Source organism: Tursiops truncatus, chromosome 9 (genome assembly GCF_011762595.2).
Source record: "Tursiops truncatus isolate mTurTru1 chromosome 9, mTurTru1.mat.Y, whole genome shotgun sequence".
In the NCBI taxonomy this organism is placed as follows: domain Eukaryota; kingdom Metazoa; phylum Chordata; class Mammalia; order Artiodactyla; family Delphinidae; genus Tursiops; species Tursiops truncatus.
Window position 1 is genome coordinate 87,476,441 of NC_047042.1, and position 26,263 is coordinate 87,502,703.

The 26,263-nt window shown below is 40.1% G+C and overlaps 1 protein-coding gene across 10 annotated transcripts in view; it reads left to right on the top strand.

Moving 5' to 3' along the window:
* CALD1 (caldesmon 1) overlaps positions 1 to 26,263 on the top strand; it is a 181,336-nt gene that overhangs the window by 126,285 nt on the left and 28,788 nt on the right. For 8 of the 10 annotated variants that reach the window (XM_073809955.1, XM_073809954.1, XM_073809957.1 and 5 more), the window contains 3 exons: positions 18,978 to 19,124; positions 22,615 to 23,641; positions 24,935 to 25,012. In XM_073809955.1, coding sequence (XP_073666056.1) covers positions 18,978 to 19,124; positions 22,615 to 23,641; positions 24,935 to 25,012 — 1,252 coding nt within the window. The remainder of the gene's footprint in view (positions 1 to 18,977; positions 19,125 to 22,614; positions 23,642 to 24,934; positions 25,013 to 26,263) is intronic. The other 2 variants (XM_019919219.3, XM_073809961.1) reach the window with 1 other exon arrangement.

The window sequence follows — 26,263 nt, forward strand, 5'->3', positions numbered from 1 at the left end:
ACCATTGAATAAGCTTCCTCATTTTTTTTTAAACAATCTGTATGTTTGCTTCACTCATTCACAGTCAAGGCTGGCAGGTCTAGTACATTCCTCTTTTTTTGTCACCAATGTTATTATTTCAAACGGACAATGGCTATTGTATTTAGATTATTAGTCTTAGAAATGTTAAACTTACAACTTTAACACAGAGTCAAATTTAGCAGAGTTGGTTGTTAGCAGCAGCCCAGCCCCAGAGGACAAAGTGATCCCTGGGGCCTCCTACAGTCTCCCAGGCGCCTAAACACCTTTTGTTTAAAGGTCCTTGGGGGAACTTGAAGACTTAACCTCTCTCTGGTAGGCTTCAGAGCTTCATCTGAGCAGAACACCACAATTCTATGACATCTCTGAGACGGAAGAGAGCATCAATCAGAAAAGTCCCAAATTATAATGATGTCCTGACTCTGAATATAAGTCACTCAGCTTCTCTGAGCCTATTTCCTCAACTGCGAAGCAGGAATGATAGTAGTGTCTGCCTCACTGACATTCTAAAGATAAAATTAGAGCATGTACCTGATGGAAGTGTTTTATAAACTCTAGAAAGTTAGAATTGTGATTCAAATTATTGTTTGGATGGATCTGAGTTTCTGAGTTGGCTCTGAAAACAGCTTAGCCACTAAACAGGATGGGATTAACAGGACAGCCCTGCTGACACATCGTAACAGGACAGCATCTCATTTTGACTTGGAAGCTGCCCCCAGCTGTACTAATATCGTAGAAAAAAAAGCTTGGTTTAAGCAGTGGAAGATTGTGAACAAAGGAAGAAGGTGGTTAGCTAGGTAGGACAAGGGTCAGAGCATGGAGAGGGGACCCCTGTAGACAGGTGAGAAGCAGAAAGACAGAAGGGGGGACAGGGCTTTTATTTTGCTTCAGGTTCAAAAAAAAGCAAATGATATCTGTAGGTTCAAGTGTATGCTTAGAACTGGGACAGACCATCCAAGCCCAGCCCTTCTTAAGGTTAAGACCAGATACTCACTGATTATACATATTCAACACCCTGGAAGCATTCAACTTAAAATTCCCTTGACTTCATTACTAAGTTTCAAAAATACCCTTCCAAAAACATGCATTAAAAAAAATATTAGGATTGTGTTTTTTTGGTTTGGCCGTAAAAAAAAATTTTTTTTAATCCAAAACCATAATTGTGGCGTACCAAGATGGATTCTTCTCCCATACAGCGAGGATTTAATTTTTCCAGTCCCCTCCCTCGGTGCCTGTTACCCTCTGCTCATTTTTGATGAACTGCACATGTTGTAGAAGCCACCCTGGGCCTCAGACACGAGCAGTCTCCCTCACCACTGCCAGTGTCCTAATAAGGGAATGAACAAGCTCCTATTGGTGAGGTAAAGAGGAGTCAGGCGGTGGATGGTATTTTTGCTGATCGAGGAGGATAAGGTGTGGTTTGGCAGGTACCTCGTTGGTTTGGCTGGCTCCCGAACTAGTTTTTTTTCTCTTTTTACAGTTAGAATTCTGTAAAACAGACACTAAGAATTGTTTTCTCGCTTATAGCTTAGCTGAGCTTTAAGAGTATCATCTTGACACCGACCATCCATGATGGAGGAAGGATGGGAATGTGGAGTGAAGTGAAGTTTTCATCCTGAAAGGAGGTTGAGGGGCTGCCACCAGAAGGAAGGCGACCTCAGACTCAGTCAAATTTGGTCATGGAGAGAACAAGGGGTAGACCATTCAGTGTATTTAACCAGTGTTTAATAAGTTTAAACATTTATCTGCACAAAAATATCAACTTTCACTTTCTGCTTGCCAATATTGATGTACCCTAATTTTAAAAAATAAAAGAAACAAAAAGAAAGTTCAGGATCCTGAGGACAAGGGGCCTCATCTATTTCCACTCCGATCTCTAAATACTTGCCCATGACTCCTCTGTCCACTGTTTTCTGAATGACTCTACGCTGCCTCTGAACGTGACTGCATCTGGCCCGAACTGTTCCTCAGTCACTCATCATGAATCAGTATTTCTCAACCTGGCTGCAGAGTGGAATCACTTGGGGAGCTTTAATGCCTGGATTATACCCCAGCGGGTCTGATTTAATTGATCTGGGGCACAGCTTGGGCAGAAGGATTTTTAAAAGTTCCCCCAGATGATTCTAATGTGCAGCCAAGATTGAGAACCACTGCTCCGGATGCATCCTCTATTGTGTCATCCAGCTCCCGGTGGGCAGGGCCAGCCTCTTTCTCTTTCTGACGCTTTGAAACCTTTAAAGAAAATACAATATGTATATGAAACGAGTTAGACAGGTTTCTTCTCAGGTTGGTAAATTCACTTCAGTTGTTTTAAACCTAACAGCAGAGAATTGTGCTTTCAACCAAAATCAACTTCTAGGCACATGGGTATTATTGGAACTTTATTTTCCATGCATGTAGAGAGTGAAATTCTCTGCCAGCAAAAATAGTGATTCCATTTCAAAGGCATAAATAATGAAGTTAAATTTTTCATGTTTTCTCTGTGTTCATGCAAGCTATTTATTCATCTCTTGATATTTAATTTAGTTAGTAAATGCTTCTTCATTTGACTTTTCTTTTAATATTAACCCAACTTCACATCCTGAAACTGTGAAATTGCTATCTGTAGCAAGGATAGGATGATATGACTGAGGAATTTTTTAAAAGTATTTTAAACCATCCATCTTTGAAAATAAGAAGATCTGAGGGTGTAGTACCAACATGGGGAGAAGTTTTGAATTTTGGAAGAGTGATGGATTAATCAGATGTCCAGAATAACTTATTACTCTCAACTTCCTCACTGGAAATTTCATTACCAAAGAAGAAAGGTCATTTCGAAATTCAGGAGAACAGCCTGAGCTAGGAATATAAATTCGAAAATCATCACCTAAAAATTGACTAACAAGTAATAAACATAGATGGGATTACCCAAGGCAAGTATGTTGAGTAAGAAAAGACTAGCGCTGAGGAAGACACAAAGGAAACTACAAAATAAACGGTAGGCAGAGAACTTCACAAAGGAAGGTATTGTCAACAGTGTCAAAGACCTCTGTGAGGTCAAATAAAATGGGGTCTGAAAAGGGCCATTGGACACTTTGTTCCAAAGTGTAGCTCTAGAGAGCACAAGCCCATAATACAATGTTACCATAATACAACGTTATTGGGGGTTATGGCTACTAACATTTGGATCAAAAATAGTCAACCTAGTGTTCTGAGTCATTCAATAACCAAATTGAACTGTTATTTTTTGTTCACTTTTTGGATATCTTTATCAGTTGGGCAAGTGGTTAAGATGTCTGGAGATAAAATAAAATCACTTCAGTAGACGCTTCTGGATACATCCCTAGGTGGGTTTAGGTTAGCTACAAAGTAGATTAAACTAATTTAGAAACCTAACTCTGAAACTAGAAGTAAAAATGACAAGACTGCCCATGATACAGTGAAATTAGCTATTTTTGGTTATCTTAATGATTTACCCCATGCATTACAGAATCTGTTTTGACTAGAGCACATGAAAATATTTCTAAAGGACCAGCTAAATCAAACTTGCTTGTACTGAATTATTTTTGCTTTCCAGAGACATTGCAAAAAGGCCAAAACCAATAATAGGCTTGATAGTGAGAGTAGAGAGAATATAGAGGGATATAAGGACTTTATAAGGGTTGATGATACAAGAGGGATTTATGGGGGGAAAGGCATGCTCCAGAGTAACAGGAAAACAAAGAGTTTCTGCTCTGTTCATGAGCCACACCAAGGCCAGTGATGTGACAGGAACAGAGACAGGCTGATGGCAGGTGTGCAGGTGCACTTACTCACGCACACATAAGCTCTTGAAGCAGGCCAGGATCCACAAACAGACTAGAAAACACTGGTTGACTCAGTTTGACTTTAGTCCCTGATTATTGACTATATTCAAAAGTCAAATATCTTTCTTGTCCATAACCATTTGGTTCTTCTTACCCAGGAAAACATACATTTTCCAGCTCTAAACTCAAGGGGACTTTCTGTACGTAGTAGCAACATCATGCCATCTACAGAGAAAATAGCATTCAAATGAGAAACAAATTTACAATAAATGCATTAAAACTTTGGCATCTTTGGCCAGTGAGCTAAATTTTCCAGGTACCTACCCACAGAGACACTGGCAAGATGGCTTTGACTAGTAGCTGTTTCCAACTTCTGATGGGAAGGAATTGAGAGAAATGTGAGGTGTTGGCGTTCTACCTCCTGTATTTTTTGCTAACCCTCTTCTATCTCCAAGCATAGCATGGAAGCTGCCACTAGCACTCCCGGGTCAGATTAATATGACTCTGTTCCATCACTTCGTAGTGTTGAAGTTCAGACTTGAGAGGTCCTTTCTTCCCATGGTGAATGATCAGGCTTCAGCTACTGGAACTCATGGTCAGAGCAAGTCCCATGGCCAATGCAGTATGGCCGTGGGCACAGCCAGGTTTCCTGATTCATATTCACAAACAAGGGTAGAGTGTCTGCCTTCTTGGAGACTCACAAAGCTTCTGAATGACTGTGTGTGTATGCCGCACACATGCCTTTGGGACATCCTTTGGGGGTGGCTTCTCCCACTGACAATGCTCTAATAACTTTAAATGTCATTTTCTCAGTAAATACTCATGAGCCTAATATAGAATTGTTGGCCTTTCCCTATTCACTAAACGGAGTCACATTTCATTGATATGTCCTTTAGGGAAGCATTGTTGTCCTATATTTGACACTAAGACTTTTTTTTTTTTTTTTTTTGGCTGCGTTGGGTCTTCGTTGCTGCACACGGGCTTTCTCTAGTTGCAGTGAGTGGGGTCTAGTCTTTGTTTTGGTGCATGGGCTTCTCATTGCGGTGGCTTCTCTTGCTGCGGAGCACGGGCTCTAGGCATGTGGGCTTCAGTAGTTGTGGCACGTGGGCTCAGTAGTTGTGGCTCACGGGCTCTAGAGCACAGGCTTAGTAGTTGTGGTGCACGGGCTTCATTGCTCCACGGCATGTGGGATTTTCCCGGACCAGGGCTCGAACCCGTGTCCCCTGCACTGGCAGGCGGATTCTTAACCACTGCGCCACCAGGGAAGCCCCGACACTAAGACTTTTAAATGGCTTCATGTTGACCTATTTGTCCTTTCCATATCTGTTTCAGTTAAATCCATATGAACTTAGGCAGTTCGCCTCATATCCAGCGAACTGAATTAGCCTTCATCATTGTTAATTAGCCGTTGCTCAGTGTCTTATGCCATATGCCTTTCCTGAATTCATTACTAAAAATACTTATCAAATACCTACAAACACGTTGGGGAGGAGGGCTAAAAATATGTATAAAACGTGACTCTTGATTTCAACAGACATGACATAGTATGAGAGATAGGATGATACACAAATAACAATAAGGCAATATTGACAAATACCTGGAACAACAGCAACGATTTCACAGGAGGGAAAGAGTTCCTTCCAGTTGACCTTCATTACGTCTGGTAAGGCCTCACACAGGTATGAGCTGGCCATGAGGGATAAAGAAGAGCCCTCTAGGTAAAAATGGAGAGCAGGGGAGAGCACGGTCAAAGAAAAGAAGGCAAGAGAGTATAAACGAAGTTAAACTAATTGGAAATGAAGCACTACTGACGCTTATTATGCTTTCTGGCCCTGGCACCTTCGCTAAGTCCATATTTCTGACCATGTGCGACTGGTCCTGAGGGAAGAGCAGGCGTTCCGCCCCCAGAGGGGAGGGCGGCCCCTGTCCTTTCACATCCTTGCAGTTTACCTGTAACTGGGTAAGTGCATATACCGATGGTATAGCTTATCTAGTTTAAAGTAAACTAACCTTCATGAAATGGACTCAGGTTTCTGGACTTAAAAGGATTTCTGCAGAAACTGCAGGTCGAAGGGAACACTGACCACATGAGCCCAGGGAGACTCTGAGAACGCAGTGGAACTGTCACTAATGCTGTGAGTGTGTATGAGCGCTTAGCTTCTGAGCCACGCACTTCACCTGTGCCTTTCAGCAAAGGAGAGCTGTCCACAAACAGTGGGGAATATAACTGCTTTTTAGCAGAAACTCATGCAGCAGAGAGATCTTTCAGGAAATGACCCCATTGCTTTGTGATTTTTTTTTTTTTGTCCAAACAGATGTAAACATGTAACCTACCTAAGAGTATTGATCTTCACACCTCACCTTGGAACCAACATTTTCTTATCTATTTAAAAACCTCCCAAGTAAAACATCTCAGTTTAGATGTTTATTAAAAATGTAAAACTGCCTTTGGATGACTCTGAACAAACAACTAGTTGATATCAGGACAGGCATAAATTTCCTAAAGTTTACAGAAAACTGCATGGTTGGTGGGGCAGATTGACTGTGTTAGTATCATGCTTCAAATGCCAAGCCAGTGATGTGTTCCTTCCACTTGTCTCTACATATCTTTTAGGGGCTTTTTTAAAAAATTAAGTTATTACTGTCATTTAAAACCAAATTTCAAAATAAATTGAACTTTTAGCCAGATTTTCAAATTACTTATCTCAGTGTGTTAAACTAAGAGTTTTCACAAAAGATTTTATGGACATTAATAAATTAAACTTACTTTAAATATGTTTTGTTTTGTTGTCATATCTTTTTCCTGTGTTATAAATCTATAAACATTTAAACAGCACTACATGTATATAATTTATAAATAAGTTACTATATATGTGTATATGTATGTATATATATACATATATATGCATATATGTGTGTATATATATATATGCTTAAATTTTTTAACTGATAGTACACTATAAAAAAATTTCAGGACCATTGGCTGAGATCAGGGATCAGCAAACTTTTTTTGTAAAGGGCTAGATGGTATATATTTTCAAATTTGTGGGAAATACACTCTGTCACAATTACTCAACTCTGGCATTAAAGGGTGAAAGCAGCCATAGACAATCTGGGAATGACTATGTTCCAGCAAAACTTTATTTACAAGAACAGAATGTGGGCCAGATTCGGCCCTTGAGCCATAGTTGGCCAGTCCCTGGCTTAGATGACTGGAGCTATTTGTTAGTCTACAGAACACCCTAAGAAAGCGGATACGGTGTCATAGGTTAGAAAGAAAACAAGTGTGGGATCTAAAGACCTGGGTCTAGTTCTGATTTTGTAGTTGCTTGAGTCACTTCACCTCTTCAACCCCAGGTTACCGTGTGTAGCATGGATTGAAAGTAACCTCCAAAATTCCTTCTAGTTTAATGATTCTGTTGTTTTACTATCTTGCCAGCTTGCCACAGTGGTGGATTGCACCTGGGATCTGATTAACAGGCAGAATAAGTAAAAATTTGATTTACTCTATGTGGGCAAAGTGAGTACAAGACAGTGGAGAATAAAAAAGGACATAGGGCTTCCCTGGTGGCGCAGTGGTTGAGAGTCCACCTGCCGATGCAGGGGACACGGGTTCGTGTCCCAGTCCGGGAAGATCCCACATGCCGCGGAGTGTTTGGGCCCGTGAGCCATGGCCGCTGAGCCTGTGCATCCGGAGCCTGTGCTCCACAACGGGTGAGGCCACAACAGTGAGAGGCCCGCATACCGCAAAAAAAAAAAAAAAAAAAAGGACATAAATGCCACTCTGAAAAATTGGAAATCACAGCTTATTGCTCTTGAAGGATCCTCCACAGTGCTTCTGTTCTAAATGATCGTAGGATTTGCTGAACTGAAGTCTCCTCTTGCAGCTAAGATTTATGGAGCCCTTGATATTGGGTAGCTAGCCGTTTATTTCTCACGGAAAGCTGCAGAGTGACATGAAACACCTGGAGTGGAGACTGAAACTAGAAAATCCTCCCTGTGTGTTTCCGTAGGGCCACCGCAATGGAAGGAGCACCCCTCTTACGCTTTGTAAAATGGTTGGTTTACTCTTCCAGTTACTGGAAGCTGTCCTTCTGTATGTGCCAAGCACAACTGGAGCCTCACTAATACCTTTCATGTACTCCAAGCACCGGCCAGACTGGATTGTTTGCTTTCTCATGTCCATATTTCCTGACTCTTCAGCCTTGCTATTGGAGCTCTCTGTATGTGGAAAGATCCTCTTCTGTCCCCCCAGCCCCAATCCTAAAAGATCTTGCTCAGGTACCACTTTCTCCACGAAGCCTTCTCTGATCCCTTAGCTGGAATCGTCTTCTTCCTCCTCTAAACTTTAGATCACTTTATCAACATCTCATGATATTTACCGCATTCTATCTATTATTATGTTCTTACACCTGTCTTAGCTTCCCTACCAGATTATAAGCTCTTTTCAGGGTTTTCACCTTAGTTTCCACCCTCAGTGGCTTGAATAGAGTAAATACTCAATAAATGTGTGTTGGATGAATGCATTAATTCCAGTCACCTAGGTGTCAATTTGCATGTTAGAGTAGCATTACCAACCAGCACCCCAATTCTGTAAGTTAAGAAGCCACATTCATATCTGGTACATCGCCCACCAGCACCTCCTCAGAATCTAGGCTGTTCAGAGCCCATCACTCTGATGTCCCACTTGAATTTAACTGTCCTCCCTTCAAAGTCTAGGTGCTACGCGGATCAGTGGTTTGGTTGTAGAGAGGAATATACACGAGATCAGAAACCTATAAACCAACGCAGTGCTGTAACTTTGTAATTTATTTTTAGAAAAAAATATTTTTAGAGTAAAATCAGTTATCTCCCCTACTGAAGCAGTGCCTCCTGTACTAGGTAACAATTTTAAAGAACTAGTGATTGTATTGGTTTATACTCTGTTGTTGGGGTGTCGATCTGCTGTTGCAGGACAGGTACCTCAAGCAATTTAAGTGCTATCTAAGAATGTCTCTGATGCCCATGTTTCTCTCTCTCAGAGCCCCGGCTGTCTGATTCTTCAGCTGTCGGTGATCTAATTCAGTTAACACACACACAAATGTGGGAGCTTAGTTATTTAATATTACTTTATCTATTTAAATGTTCACATTTTCATAGGGATCTTCTATTAACTTTAACTAGGGAGGTCTTTTGGTTTGGTTTGGTTTGGTTTGGTCAGGCTGGCTGTTTACCAAATCACAACAAATAGGTATCTGCTTTATTCCTTCCACATGGAGCAGGCCCCATCGTAGGTAAGGTTTCTGTTGACTTAGGAAGATGGTCCACCAAGTGCAGAGCAGAGTCCTTGAATTCTTTTCATAACAGTAGGGAGGTTGGACCCATTGACAGCCATTGGCTCCCAAGTCCCCTACAAGAATAAATGTTCTTCACCTAGGTCCAAAGTTCAGGATTTGGCCTTTCATTTTTCCATTTCCTGTCTCTATTCAAGGTTTGTCTTTCTACTTGCTACCACTTGTAAACAAAACTCTGCAGTTCTAGCTATGAGCCAGCTGGATGTTAGGTAAGGTTGTGTAATACTGCTGGAGTTGGGGAGGTAGTAATCACCCCGAAGTATGCTTTCTTGTTAGAATAACAGTCCCTTCACTCACCAGAGTTGCTGGAAACAATGCTCCAGTGTCATATCTATCAGTGTATTTGAGCTTTCTGTTTCTGAAGGAGAGAGGAAGGACAAAAGCGGGGTGGGGGGGGGGAAATGATGGGAGGCCATGCCACCCCCAAGGGAAATTGAGCCAAAAGAACACTGGGAAAGAGGAAATGAATACTAAATCTTTTTCCAATTAAGAAAAATGAGAGTGGAAGCAGGAAAGCTCCAGAGGGCACTTTTGGGGGAGGAGAGGATCATAAAAGCCCTGTTATGAAAATCCATTACCCATAAATTTCCCTGCATTAAGCACTGCCTGCATAGAGAGGATGCTGAGAATCCTCTCAGCTGACACAGGACATGTGACTTCAGTTAGCAGTACCCACATGCCATGTACCATTTCCGTCAGCATGTCTGAAATACCGCTTTCCCTTACAGGAATTCCTTCTAATTAGTCACAGGTTCATAATCTCCACTTAAGGACATCTTGTTTTTGTTTTCCCAATCACTTTGTTTCTTTTGTCCAGTGTTTAGCAGTGTGATAGCAGTACCATAATTCAAAGCCCCACCACATGAAATTATGAACCTTTGTACTGCATCACACAAATATTTCAAATTTGGGGGTAATATTTTAATTTCTAGATCACGCTAAGTATAAGACTCATCTAAAATGAGTTCATGTTTTTACATTTGAAGATGGCAATGGAAGTTTCTGTGTCTAGGAGTTTGTCTTTGTGTAAAGAATCTGCTTGTTAATACATCTGTGGTCAGACGCAGTTGCATCCAAGTTGGCCATTGGGCATGTGGTTTACCTGCACCCCACGCTAAGGCAGTGTTTTTCATCAGCTGAATATCCATGTTCAGACCTACATGCAAGAGAAAGAACTGGCAGAATGCAGCATTGCCAGTCATAGGCACCCAGGCCTGATGAAGTGTTTTATCATGTTTTACTTGAAAATAAATTACCTAAGCCCAAGGTTTATTGTCCACATCTACTATGCACATTAAACCAAGATTGTCCTTTAATAGATACAACAGTCAGAAAACAACCCCAAATCAGATTTTACTTTTGAATAACAACATTTTTAAAAGCCCAAGTTTATTAATGATAGTATTTTATTTAAGACTCTTATTAGACAAAGAATCCTAGGTTGGGGATTAAGAAAAGGTAATGTTTATGAAAACATAGGTAGTAATTGGGTTTATCCTGTATCAGCCACATTTTACACCAGTTGAATTTCAAATCAGAGTTAAAAGAGAGGAAAGTTTGGTTACTTTATTTTAATTATCTTACTAGCCACTTAAACATTTCTCTTACTCCTTGTCATTCATTTCAAATCAAAGCTTAACCTGACTTATCAAGTGAGGAGTAAAATATATCTTCTCCATCATCAATCTTCTCTTTCCATACCTACACTTTCTAAACGTTTATAAATTAAAAACTGAACTGTTTGTATATGACCAATCTTATCATTTGAATAGGGTGGGATAGTGGGAGTGGTGCAAATTCGGTCCTGTTTGTGACAGAGCAAATAGATTTTAGTTTATCTCAGGAAACTGCCATGGAATTATCCCTCCAAAATCTGTGTTCAGTAGATTTAACAGATGCATTATTTCTTTAAAAAATAAATGTGAAAAAATAGCAATTCAGTAAGAAATAATCCGGATTCTATTCATTTTATTTCTACTGAATATCTGTGGACTCTAAAAAAGAACATGGCGCCAGCTGAATGAAAAGTTAGACATTTATCTCATCCAAACTATAATCTCAAGAAATGTTTGGGAAATCCTGTATCTCATCTGTCATTATAAACTATACCTATTCATATAAACATAGATGAATCTCAAAAGCATAATGTAGGGTGAAAGAAACTAGTCACAGAATGCAGATAGTATGATCACATAAAGTTCAAGAAGGCAAAACTGAACAATGAATTGTTTAGGAATGCATCCCTTGGGGGTAAAACTACAAGAAAAGCAAGAGAACAATTAAAATCCAGGTTAGAGGTTATTTGGAGGCATTTAAAAAGAGATAGGAATGGGGTTGAGGAAGGGCACATAAGGATCTTCAAAGTGCTGGTGCTATTTAAGCTGGGTAGTAGGTACATGGGTGTTTGGTTCATTATTCTTCTTTTAAGTGGTGGTGTACTATACACTCATTCATAGGTACAATATATTTCATGCTAAACGTCTTTTTAATTTAAAATACTGACCCGAAACAGTTAGAATTCATCTTTTTAAAATTTCCTGATACAAATGACTATCTGTATCAATTCAGCAATGAGTCTCTAAGCTCAGGGGTCTGCCTGTTCCAGAGCAGGACCATTCTGAGAACCATGTTCCCGTAAGCCCTAGCTAGCCACACAACCCTGAGTTAGAATCAGAACTCACCCTACTCCCTGAGTTCCCTCTAACCATACATGATCAATCAGAGCTGATCTGTTTGTTTGACAGGACGTCACAGTCATAATGATACTAAGAACCAGCCTTCTACGAGAGTGTGTAGAGGCAAGGTGAAGAGGTTTTTCTCCCACTGCCTGCTGTTGTTTCTTTCTACTCTGCTCCGCGACATGTTTCCCCACCATGGTCTGTGGTTATAGAAACTCATGTGATTATGGGATGTCACCATTATATAAAGCATACGGTAGGCTGCTGGTGATAACTTGTGGTGACAACATATATGAGAACACTGAAGTGTGCAAGCACACAGTGTCTTACTGTTGAGAACCAAAATTTGTGGCTGGTTTGCAAACCTTAGTAATTCTCAAATGTGTGTGTGTACAGGGAGATGGGGTGGGACATACCTCTCTTCCTGGGTAAATTTCTTCAGAGTAATGTATCCCCTTGCATGCTTGCACTCCCATAAAAGGCACACCCCTGACATAGCAATGAATCCTTCAGTGAAATTCAGCATATTTTTACCTTCCCTATCAGAAAAAAAAAAAAAAAAAAAAAAAAAAATATATATATATATATATATATATATATATATACACACACACACACACACACATATATTCTAAATGAGGGGGGCTTTCTTTCATTCTATCCTATATTAATTACTAATAGACCGATTGACTATTAGCTATTAATCTATTTCTAAACATATTTTGACCAGAAAATATTTTTATTTTCTTGATTTTTTCCTCCACTGTAATTTTTAATGCCTTTCTTTTAAGGAATCCAAGGGAAAAACATTGAGAATTGGACCTTATGTGCATTAAATGAAACCACAACATTTTACAGACACCACATATATATAAACAAAATCATATTTAAGAGCCTGGAATGTATCTATAAACCTCTTTTAACTTTCAAATATACAGTAAATCTGCAGAGCAAATATGATTCATTTCAGCAGGTCAGGATTTTCCCTCCTGATCACAGCATTGCCTGAAATTTTACTAAGAGCATTTGAGCAATTCACAGGGCTAATTGGATATGTTTGGAGAACCGCTTGCATTTCGTATTATGAAAGAAAGTCACTGGGGTTTTTGGTACATGGAAAACAATACTGAAAGCATGTATGAATCATTTTGCCTCCTAATAGCTGATGACCACATTTTCAACCCACATGAGGTTTTAACTCTAAGCTGGATCCCATATTAAGACCCAGGTTAAGACAATGACATTGGCAGAACCAAGAGTGATGGAAATCAGAGAAATGTAATTGACGAAGAAGTCCTTTGCAGATGTGAACCCCAGTCAGTCTTCCTCCTGAGTCTGGCCTGCGTGGGGAACGTACAGCTGCAGAAAGCTGGGGGCAGGATGGTGTTTGGGATTGAGTGTCACAGTTACAACCTGGAATCTTTTTCAACCAGCACCACCTTCTCTCGGATGACTCCTTGCACGAAAGAAGAGGTACAAGGGGATGCAGGGAGATGAAAGCAGATCTTAAGGTTCGCCAAGTGTCTGCTGGCCTATAAGTTACTGTGAATTCACGAATGATGAAGTACTGGTAGGAGTCCTTCTTTCAGGTAGCGAATTTATTTGTTCTGTTGGAATTTTAGGTGCAACATTCTCTTTTTAAAATATAGGAATGTGGCAGAAATAATTAAGGAAAACAGAGAGACTTGGAAACTTTGATCTGAAGGGGGATCTCTAGAAGTCTTTTGTACACGGGCTTCATTTTAGTGCCTTGAGCCTTTTATTTTCTCCGAGGTTTTCCTCACTTAACCTGTGGGTTTGTGTGTGTGTGTGTGTCTGTGTATGTGTCTGTGTATGTGTGCTTACCAAGCACGAGGAATGTTAAAGGATGCAAAAGAGCTTGAAGGGGACAAGTCAGAGTCTGTTCAGTGGCACTCGTAATCTCTTTCTATATACCAGTGGTTCTCCAGTGGTGAAGTTACTGGAAGAGATTCCTAAATTTATTTTCTGTAGTCTGATAAATAACTGTTTCAGGTATGAAAGACTGCTCTGCAAATATGTATAAATACAGTGGTTTATAAGATACAGATTCCTTTTTTATTCAGTGTTGAGTTTATAGACTTTATAAAACATTTTTAATAAATAACAAAACTATAAGCAACTGTCATGATATTTTAATTTTTCTTGATATTTTAAAGAGATCCACATTCTTTAAATGTTAGTAACCATTGCTGTAAGATACAGAAAATTAAATCTTTTCTTTAGTGCTCTTAAACTTGTAATAAAATCAGCCCCCTCATAAAACTGGTTATTACTTGTTCTTGTTCTATTTCTAAACATGGTTTCCTGATAAGAGATCTTGTCTTGTTAATAAAATGTTATTGCCAGCATTTTTACTTGAAAACTTTAAGGATCATGTACTGGAGTCTCAAATCAGAAAATAGCAAAATAAAAAAAAAAAAACAGACAAAATGAAAGGAAATGAGAGTAACATTCTTCACACTATGGAGAACACAGGGTTAAAAAACTGTATACTGTAGATGAAATACAGTAAGAATTTTGCCAGTGTTGAGCAAGTCTTGAGAAATATTTATTGGAGAAGATGGGGTGAGGGGGACATTGGGGCAAGGTAACAGCTAGTGCCTTGCTCCAGTGTCTTATTGTGGAAGCCTCTGCCACTTCCTCTTTATCTCATCTAGTGTCCATTTAGACCCTGGCCCAGCCAAATGTAAAGACGCTGAGTCCTCAGTGGTTTCATTATTTGCCGTGTCTGCAATACTTTTATTTATTTGAACTTTCTATCTAAAAGGCACAGCTTGTAACATGATTATAGTGTTACTTGAATACACTGAGGCAGTAGAGGTCTGGTGGTAAAGACTTAAAAAGTCTTTGGTGTGAAAGCCACAACATTCCAAGAGCGTTTTCCCATTGCATAGACCTGTTTTTTCTTATAATATAACACCAGGATATTTAGGCAGTGGTTCTGGGAATGGAAGAAAAGCCAGACCTTTCTGCTTTTTTCATACCACTGACACAATCAAATAACATCATGTAATTATTATGGACTTCTGAGATTGTTCAGCACTTACTGATACATACACACACACACACACACACACACACACACACACACACACACAAGATCATCTCTCTCCCGAATATCTGATGAGCCATTTTGCTGCCAGCAGCACTGGGCTTCCTGCAGTAAGATCCATCATACCTTTCCCCAAGTGTTCTCTAAGAGATGAGCAGAGGCAATTACCCAGAAACAAAGCATAATACTCCAGAGTAAACCTGCTGACACCCAGCCTGGGTGGGAAAGTCGATTGAACATTTTATTTAATAAAAGGTGCTTTACATTATCATTTGGCATTACTCATTTTTTAAGTAAAATGCATTTGATTAAAACTCCAATCAGCATAGTTTAATCTTTCTCAGATGATTCCGAGGAACTTCGAGTCCTCTGCTGCTTCTGAATCATCTGGGAACATCAGTTGTCTTTATAGTGTACAATACAGTAGACTGGTTACTGCCAGCATCTGCTGAAGTTTCACAGAAAGAACAAATGGATTGTTATGCTTTTGTTACAACCCAGTGGGTGGTTAGGTATGATTTTTACTAGTCAGCAGCACTTCAAATACATTTAAATCTGGTGTGTGAAAAGTTAGAATGTTAACATTTTGTCTTTAACTGAAGCCTAAAGCAGAGTTGTTGTGCTATCATGTGGACATATTAAGGATGTGGTGTTCTCATCTGTCTTTTTGGATAAATTCTTGTTATGGTGAAATTAGCACTCATACGTTGCTGATGTCACATACCTTTCTGGAGGGCAGTTTGTCCATGTGTAACAAGAGCCTTTAAATGAGCATATCTTAAACTCAGGAATTCTAACTTTTGAGAATTTTTCCTAGATAAGTAATTGAACAAGTGGTAAAAGTATATCTATAGTGATGTCCTTTACAGCCTTGTTTATAAGAACATAAATTGGAAAAATCTTAACTGCCCATCAGTAGAAGTCTGGTTAAATAGATTATAGTACATCCCTATACATACATCCACTAGGTACATCTAGTCATAGAATACTGTGTTGCTGTTGGAAATTATATTTTGCTAATGTGTTAAAATAGTCATAAATAAGGTAAATTAAAGAAGCTGTTTCTAAAGTAGTATATATAACATGATCCCACTTTGTTAAAAATTAAAATATCTGTGCATGCAAAGGAAAAGTTCTGGTAGAATACATTGTTAATCATGTTCATATCTGAGTAGTGGATTAGGGAACTGACTTTTACTTTCTCTTTTGTACATTTTTTAATGTCTGGTTTAAGAAAATAATAAGTGCACGTTACCTTTAGAATCAGAAAAAATTTAACAACTAAGGTTTTTCAATTTTGAAAGAAAAGTAATAAACCTCTGGTAGTAGTATGAAAGGTAGTTGCCGTGGGAGAGGCCTGAAAGCTAAGCAACCGCTGTGCGCTCTGCCCTCTGAGGACTGAAGTAGGGAGGCTCACATCTGAAGAATTTCTACACATATCAAGTCATTTGGCATGGGCACAATTTCACTTACAAAGTCAACTGATATGTTATTGAGCCAGCAGCCGGGCACATTCTGATTCAAAATGCCATGAAAACATTTTGGCTCCTTTTTTGTTTTTAACTATGAAAAACAATTTTAACATGTTTCTTTATTAGTAGCAACAAAAGGTCCTCAAAAATCTAGCTCTGGCAACTGTGTATCCTAGGTAAGAGTCTACCGATGCAAAGTGATGATAAATTTTAAGTAGTATGAAGCAAGAAGAGTTAGCAGAGACAGGGGCAGTGATCTGAATGTGGAAGGCCACGCCTCCAATGAGAAACCGAAGATGAAGGAAGACTGAGCGTGACCTGGCTGAGACAGATGGCATATCTAGGTCGTGTCAGAACTAAAAGCCAACAGCATCCACCATGAAGCACATTGGGTGGGTGGGAGGAGGGAGAGGAACACCTCTGAGAGGTTCAAGTATAGTGGGAAATTAAGGGCTTCAAATGAGATTCCATCTAGGAGCGGGGAGGGTTTTGTTGTTGCCATAGGGTGTCCCATATGGAGCTTTTATGTGTCTTTTGCTTGTCTTGGAAAAGCAAGGCCCCAAGTAATAGCCAAGACCTCACGGCTGATCCAGAGACGTAGAAGGGCAAATTAAGACTTTCTGTTTGATTAGCTTGGGAAGCAGTCATTAAGGACTCATTCTCCCTGCTGTGGTTAAAGCTGTCTACTGAGAAATAAGCCAAAGGAATATGAGGCCAAGAATCTGAAGACTGAAGCCAAACCACTGGGAAGGGCTTTCAACTGCAAACTACAATGTGATTGAATTAGAAAGGAACATTCAAAGCATGTCATGCTGTCACCTCAAATTCAACAAGTCTAAAATTGAACTCATCTCTCCTCACAAAGCAGCTCCTCCACTGCACTTTCCTAATAACAACAGAACACTACACTGTAGTATGCCTTACCACAATACACCCATGATTTCATTTGATTGTCACCCACTTACAGACAAGGCCGTTTAATGCAGGTTAATCAAAGGGCTGCAAGCTGGGGAGAGACCAGTTCTAGAAACTCGGTTTTCTGAGTATTAACCTAGTTATCCTTTAACTGTATCACACCGCCCTTCTCTCCGTATTTGTGGAAATAAAACAGCTTTGTAGAATTACGAAGTGACAGTTTATTTATATTGGCATTTGAATATCGCGCACTAGCACATTTTAGCAAGTATGAAGTCAGAGTTTCTTAAGTAGCAAAGAACAAACCAACCAACCTTCAGAACTGTTCATCTTGTTTTTGTAAGGTCAAAAAACATTCCTAGCATTTGTATTATTGAAGTCAAAAGACAGGTAAAGTAAAGTACTGGATCTAAAAATACCTAGTTTGTAAATCGAACATGAGCAAACCATCAGTCATATTAGGTTCGTTTTGTTGGTATAAATTATGTGATTCTGCTGTTTTGTTTTCTTTCATTTGTAAATTATTTTAGCTTAGTCATTATTGATAAGTATGAAACGTTTACGTACCTGGATTTCTATTGGTAGATATGTAAGTAACACTGTAAAAAAGCATGTTAACTCTCCAAGGTAAAAAGCAGTCTGCTGCACAATGCAGCTCCATTGCATCCCATGTATCCATCAGGCCAGCTTGTCCCTGGGCCAGCCAGCACTGCCATGCCTTCTCAGCACTCTGTATGTCAGTACACAGTCCTCCTTCCAAAACAGCCAGGTTGACCACGCAGGCTATCTCCTCACGAGTCTGAGCATCTGGAGTTCCCCAGCTCCGATTCTTTACTTGGGAATAAATATTAGGGGAAACGTATCTAACTAGTGATATTGATTGTATAATTTCCCTAAATAGTTCTTTGCTTCTGATAAACTAGGAAAGCTAAATACCATATACGCATGTGAAACCCTCTGCGCCTCTTCTACTGGCCTTAGCCCTTAGGTTTCTATCTAAATACACACCTGTGGGCTCCCAAGATGTGCCCAGCGTGTGGGTAGTGGGACACTAAAGCAGTTTTAGAACAAAACAGGCGGCCTTAGAGGGCACTGCACTGACTGTGAAGCCTCCTATCAGTTGTCAATAACACTTTCCTTCAGCGAAAGTGAACAAAAAGGAAAAAAATTAAATCCAAGCAAAAAGGATATCCTGCTCTGGAGTTTAGTTGGCTATTTGGCTTATTAATGCCAAAGTCCTGGTTTGGTAACATAACTTGATTCTTTTCTGACCTTTGTGACAACATATCCACAAATAATTTATACAACATGCTGAATCTTTTCAATAAGTGTTTTCAGTACTTTCAGTTCAGTTCTTTGGATTTCTGCTTCTAAATCTTAACACGCTAATCATCAGCTGAGTAAAGAAATCTAAACATGCTAACCCACAGTCTCCAAAGGCAGTTGCTTTTGTGTAAACTTTTTAGTTTAAGCTGTTATTTGGTCGTTGTAAATTATCCTCTGTAGCTATTGGACTAATGCTTTTCAGATACTTAAAAGTTTAAAAATTAGTCAGATCGGGTCTCTAAACTTAAGGAACAGAACCATCCTTTTAGAACTCTATGGTTCAGTAAGTAGTCAAGCTCAGTGTCGATCCTTCCAAGAAGTTGGTGAAGATGGTGGGCAGTTGGCAAGCTCAAGAAGTTGTCTTTGTGATGTTACAGAATCGCCTACCAGCGGAACGACGATGATGAGGAAGAGGCCGCCCGGGAACGGCGCCGCCGTGCCCGGCAGGAAAGGCTGCGGCAGAAGCAAGAGGAAGAATCCTTGGGACAGGTGACTGACCAAGTGGAGGTCAATACCCAGAACAGGTACTGTCCTCTTCAGAAGGGAGAATTTTTCCAGGTGCTTCTTAGCCTGTCTGATGAAAGGAATGTGTTGGGCAAAGCATCCCCTTCTCAGCCCAATTCAACTCTTTCCGTTTTTCTAGCTTGTTTAATTCTTCTGTGGACGTTTTAGGCAACTAACCAGATTGGACAGTCGATCTGATTTAGACATTAGGACACCAGTACTCCTTTCTCCCCACCCCCCCGCATCCCATCCCCTAAACACACCCCAGTTGAAGGATTTTATTTTCTTTTGTAATCTAGTAAATTTTTTATTTACTAAAAATCGTGGGTTATATGCTTAAATAAGGAAAACTATTTACCTTCATTCTTTAGGGTATTGTTATCTGTTTTGAACTGAAGATGTATTCGTTTAATAGTCCTCTGTACCTACCAGTAGCAGATAATACTTGAATTTTAGAAGTAGGCATGAATTGCAAATGTCTTACTTTTCCTGATATACACCCTAAACCAGTATCCTTTGATCTCTACAATATTCAACAAGGTGCAGAATCCTGTTTAATTTAATGTAATTATTCAAACAAGCTCATGAGTTTAGTACTACGTTTTTTCCTATACCAGTCCTGGTAGAAATCAGGAAAGTCGAGAATACTTAATAAGTTCAACTTTTTCAAAAGGGACCTTTACAAGTTCACACATACAAGGTCACACAGTGCATTACGCTAATAGTTAGTATATATCATTTATATGCCCCGAAGGTATAGAAAAGATGGGGAGGGGGAATGGAGAAAAAAATAATTTTATTTTTAAATTGTGGACTGGTTAAATATAATGCAGTCACCATGTAAGACCTTTTGTGTGGCTTTGGTTTTAGATTCTTTCATTTTGTGTGTGGTGGGAGGGCACTGTATTTGATAATCCCCTTCATTCAATCTGTGTAGAAAATTCTGAAGGGAAAGAGTTCTGGCCTCTTTAACGTGAATTTGAGTGGGTACACAGAGGGTTTCTGAAGGCAGTAGTGAACATGCTGGCAGGCAGGATGATTCAATCAGGAAGCTTCTTGGTTAGGTGGAAAAACAGACTTTGTCCCTCGGTAAGGAGCTCCTGATTAGGGAGGGAGTATAGCAAAGAGGTTCTCTGGGGTTCACTACCTGGCTTTGAATCCCAGCTTGACCCTTTCTTCACTAACTGTATTTCTTCAGTCCAATGGAAGTAAAAATCATACCTTTCTTTTAGGAATGTTGTTAAATTTAAATGAGATGATAATACCTGTAAAATGCACAGTGCTTGCGCATAGTAATTTTGACCATTATTAGGAAGATGGTAGCAGAGTCTTACAGATCAGGGCTACATAGGCTTCACTGCCTTTTCTATTTCTGAGTTGAAGGGGATGGGAAAGAAAGAGTTTAATAATGACATTTTAAGGCCTTTTGTGAATCTGGTTATTAGTGAGTAATCAACAATGCCTTAAGAAATTACTAGTGCCTATAGTTTTCTAGCTTTTAAAATCTTGCTTCTACTTGTGTTTCTCTTCTTTTTTCACATTGTACTATTATTAGTTATTTCATGCATTGATTGAGTACAAAATTCCTTTTTTTAGCAGCGCATATTCAGATCTGATAACATATGATTTACCTCTGACATACTAATTAGCCCCAAGAAGAATAAGTATTCTTGGGGCTAAACAACTGACTGGTACTCAACTTCTCCTGTTGATTGCTGTCCTGATTTATAAATAGCAAAGAAAGGTTCAGTACAGTCTGTTGTTTCTTAACTCGAGTTCTTTAAGCCAGCTAGCATTGTGGAATTTGGGGTACCTCTTAAAAATTATTTGAATTCAGTTGATCCAAATGCCTTATGTATATAGATTTTCCCCCTTAAATCCTAAACTATTTGCATTTTCAGAGAAATTTAATCCTTATGTGTCTAATTCATGGAGACAGTGTCTTACAACAACAGCTGAGGCCAAGAAAGTTTAGAATCTAGCCTTTAGTCTGCCATTTCTTGTTGTTAAATGTGAAATATGTTTTTCCAAAATTAAGTGAACTTGAACTTCAAAAGGGCCAAGGTTGGTATGAACCATGAAATTTGATGGAGTTTCTAAACATTGCAAGACATGTTCTTCCAACTCTGGTCACAGCCCTAGTATCACATGACTGGCTGTTTCCTGCAGTGAAGACCAACACTCCTGGCATGGGCAGTGTCCAGCATCCTGCAATAGTGAGCACAGTGGTGGACGTGCTACAGTTTGGATTTTAGAGATTTTTTCTTTTTTTATAAACATCAAATTTAACTGTCCTTTGGTCTACTGCAGAAAAGAAGGGCAAGAGCCCCTTTATTCATGGAAATCTTGACAAAGAACGGAGATGGTATATTTAATAGTTAGGGCAACATCAGCTGCTTTAACAATGGGTCCCCAAATTTTAGTAGTTTGATGCAGTAACACATACTAGTCCAGCGTGGGTATTTCTGACTGGTAGCACTGGTTCCCTAGCTTCTTTCCTCCTGTGACTCTGTCAGCTTCAGGGGCTTTGGAGTCCTCTGATCTAGCCAGTAGACAGAGATAGAAAGGGAAGAGAATGTACCTCTGCTTCTTGCTTGTCCTGGTCTGGACATCGCACTTCTGCTCACATTTCATTGGGATTATTGGTCACGGGGCCCCACCTAGGTGCGAGGAAGAGGGGAGGGTGGGAAATATAATCCTTGACAGGCAATCACTTCCCTGCGACTAAGGAAAGAGGAGCATAAGTTGTGGTGGACAGTTAGATGTCTCCACCAGGGGGGTCACTGGCCTGAGTATAGCATCTCCACACTATAACGTACACTCCCATCCTCTCAAAGTGTTTAGTGTTCCAGCAATCCAGATCAGGAATTCCAGATGACTTGGCAACACGTGGGGACACTACTTGATACAAGAGGAATTCGTTTCTTCAGTTTGGTTCTTGACTTAGTTTGAGTTCCCTGAAAGTCAGATTCTGAAACAAAGATTTGAGCACAGTTTACTTGTAACATGATCCCAGGAAAAAGTGGTAGCGGTGTGAGGAAGTGGGACAGAGAAGGGAAGGCAACCAAATAAAGGTTTCACTACGGAGCAAGGTAATTACCAAGGTAATTTACCAAGCAAATTACCACTGTGGGTATCAGGAGCTTAATTCCACCAGGGAACTCTAAGATCCACTGTGGTACAGGCACCTCAGCGCTATCTGATACCAAAGGTGAGGGGAGCTGAGGTATTTACACATTAATGCTCATCAATTGTTGCTTGAGGCAAAATGCCCAGGTGGCATTAATACTCAGAGCACTTCTAGTATGCAGAATAGATTCCCCATGGCCAGACAGAGACCATGGGCAAAGATTTGCATATGCTGCCTATTGAAAGCCAGGCAGGAATGTACTAATATGGGGTTGTATATGGGGAGATGTATATATCTGCATGTTCCCATGTGGCACAGCACATGAGTCCAGCTGACTGATTAATCAGCAAGCTGCCCTTGCTGTTGTTTCTGTTGTCCAGTGTGCCCGACGAGGAGGTCAAGACGACCACCACAGACACTCAGGTGGAGGCCGACGATGAGGCTGCACTCCTGGAGCGCCTGGCCCGGCGGGAGGAAAGACGCCAGAAACGCCTCCAGGAAGCACTGGAGCGCCAAAAGGATTCTGACCCAACAATAGCAGATGCAAGTTTGTTGCTACCCAGCAGAAGAATGCAAAACAACACAGCAGAAAATGAAATGGCAGAGAAGGAAGAAAAAAGCGAAAGTCGCCGGGAAAGATACGAGATAGAGGAAACAGAAACAGTCACCAAGTCCCACCAGAAGAATGATTGGATGGATGCTGAAGAGAAAAAGGAAGAAGAAAAAGAAAAGGAGGAAGAAGAAGAGGAAGAGGAGAAGCCAAAGCAAGGGAGCATTGAAGAAAATCAGGTAGAGGTGGTGGCAGAAGAGAAAGCAGCAGAAACCCAGGAGGAAACAGTAATGTCATTGAAAAATGGGCAGATCGGTACAGATGAGCCTAAGACAGAAGAGGAGAGGGAAAAAGGCTCACATGAGATTCCCCATAATGAAAAGATGGAACAGGAAGCAAGGGAAAGAGCTGAGGCAGAAAGGGCCAGGTTGGAAGCAGAAGAAAGAGAGAGAATTAAAGTCGAGCAAGAACAAAAAATAGCAGAGGAGAAAGCGAGAAAGGAAGCAGAAGAAAAAGCAGCTGCACAAGAGAGAGAAAGACAGGAGGCAAAGGAGAGGGAAAGGATTAAGGAGGAGGAGAGAAGGGCAGCAGAGGAGAGGCAGAGGGCAAAGGAGAGGGAAAGGATTAAGGAGGAGGAGAGAAGGGCAGCAGAGGAGAGGCAGAGGGCAAAGGCAGAGGAAGAAGAGAGAGCTAAGATAGAAGAGCAAAAACGTAAGAAGCAACTAGAAGAGAAAAAAAGGGAAATGCAAGAGAAAAAGATAAAAGGGGAAAAGGTAGAGGAGAAAACAGAAGGGAAGTGGGTCAATGAAAAGAAAGTACAAGAAGATAAACTTCAGACAGCTGTCCAAAAGAAACAGGTACAGTAAACATTTTGCACCAAATGTGTGATGCCTGCAACTTACGAGAAATGTAATGCACATCAAATTTGGGACTGAGCCCACATTCCTACAGCCCCACGTGCTTGATCATTTGGCAAGCTGCTCATTTTTTTAGGTCACAGCAATGTGCAAGCATAAAGCAATCAATTGATAGCTAACTATTCCACCAACCAAATTTACTGGTACAACCAGAGAGAAGTGAATTGCTCTGTGCTTGGTTGCTATGAATACCAGAAAAAATGAATTAACCCAAAGATGACAAATGTGGTGGTGCTGCATTGACTTATGATTCTGCACTGCATCTAAACTCATTCCTTTTTAACAACTTATCTCTATCCACAGGTCTACATGAGGCAGGGGGACCATAACTCCTCACTTTATCTGTGTGTTTGGCATTTAATAAAATATGCTAAAAGTTGGGGTGGGAAACTGACATGATGAATCATGGTCAGAAATATCATCTTAAGGAGGCAAAATAACCCCCTTGGAATTAACTGGTAATAAGGGAGGGAAAGGAGGCAGTTTGGACCTTTTATAAGTGTCAAAACCCTGATTTGCCATCATGTAGACCTGAGCTTAATGTAAACTTGCAGAAAGCCATTCATCTGGGGTAGCATCAACTTAAAACTGACTGGCAATTAAGAGCACACATTTTGCGTCTTTTACCATCTGGGTGACACAAATTTATGTAGCACAAGGAAGTGTGGAAATAGGGGGTGGGGGAATATTTGTAAGCTAAGAAATATTTTTTCATCTGTCTGCAAGGCTGCATTAAGAGCACTATACCTAACCACCACCACCGTACCACCACCATCTACCCCGCAAAAAAAAAAGAAAAAGAAAAAAGAAATGCTTGTGTATCCACCTTTCCATAGAGAACTCTCTATCGCTAAGTCTGCCTTGCACTGCAGTTGTCTTTCACTCCTGCTTCTTACAAGGGGCTCATAAACACAGCTTCCATTGAGATGATCAGGAACAAGATGCACCAGACCACACACAAGATTTGTCCACACGCACTAGATGCACCACATCACGCTAGATTTCAGTGAGCACGATGGCAGGCTCATGAGAAAAGATTCTGCAGGGAGGAAACTATCCCACGTTGCTGTTTAGAACCACTGGCACGGGGGGGGGGGGGAATGTGAGCACTGGGACAGCCTAAGAGAAGTCACTTCACACCACATGCAGAGTGACCTGAGCACCCTCTCGCTCTTGTAAGCTAGCAAGGGCTTCTTTTAAATGAGTGACCTTACCATTCTTGAAAATAAAAAGGAAGAAGAAAGGGGGGCTAAAATGCAAGCTAAAAGAGGAAAGTCCCAAGAAGACAAGCCTACCTTCAAAAAAGAAGAGGTAAATATCATTGAGAAAGAACCTAGCCATAAAGCAACAGAGAGCAGTGTTCCACGACATTTCAGGTCTGATGAAAATTGTAACCTCTAATCCAGTGTTTTTCAAGCCATGACTCATGATCCATTGAATGGTGAAATCAACCTAAAGCATCCCAAAATTAGCTAAATGTGTCAATCTGCATTTTTAAAATGAAATAGATAGAAAATATCAGACGGCATCATGGCCAGTAAGTATTTCACTGTGATATAAATTGTCCTTATTTACTGTGGGTCACAGTCAGAAAGCTTGAAAAACACTCCTCTGATCAATCTTACCCACTTTCTCCTCTCCCAAGTGCTATTTTGTTTTCCTTGAGCCATCCTACTTTTGTTTCGATCATGAAATATTTCCAACTGGCTTTGATTAATGATTTAACTTTTCAAAGGAAAAATACTCCCACACATCTCAGTAAAAAATTTGATGAACTGAAGATGATATTTGGTTTTCAAAAGAAAAGTTTGGCACAATGTTCTGCATTGCATTTCTGAGGCACACACAGGAGCTGGTGCCAGGGTGTTTGACTGTAGGTAAGTAAACAAGTCAGTGGACCAGAGCTGCAGAGAGAATGTCATTATGCCCCCGACATAATTAAAATGCTACATCAGAAAGCCTGACCTTGCTTTAACCATCATGCTTATGTCAGTTCCAAGCAATCCTAAAAACTGTGACAGTATTTAACAAGTTCAAAGTACTTAAACATGGTAAAATTAAAGTATCAAAGGTAAAAAGACTTGAATTACTCTGCCTGTGGGACTGAATTGTAGCTATTGAGCTCCAACTCAAATGGACTCCTGCTGCATTTCTCTGCCCATTATGGCATAGAGTAAGACACAGAAAAATCCATATTTAGCAAATAGATGAGATTAAGCAGGGGGATGGTTATTTTCTTAAACTTTTTTTCCTAACATTCATGTAAAAAGTAAGAACTCCTAGTTCATGTTATGTTTATTTTGTTTACGGTATGTGTTCCTCCCTGTTTCTAATAGAACTTGTGGTGGCTTGGGAGTGAAAACTGAATGTGAACACTGCCCAGTTAAAAGCAGGAGAAAGAGTAAATACTAATAACTAGAAAATTAAATTTGGCTCTAATGAAGCAGCTAAAGAAATTGTTAAACGTGTTGGGAACCATAGTTCTCATTTTGTAACAGAAGAACACCTACAAATTCATCTCCAAAAAATGAAAATTACCTTGGGACTAAACTCAAACAGAAA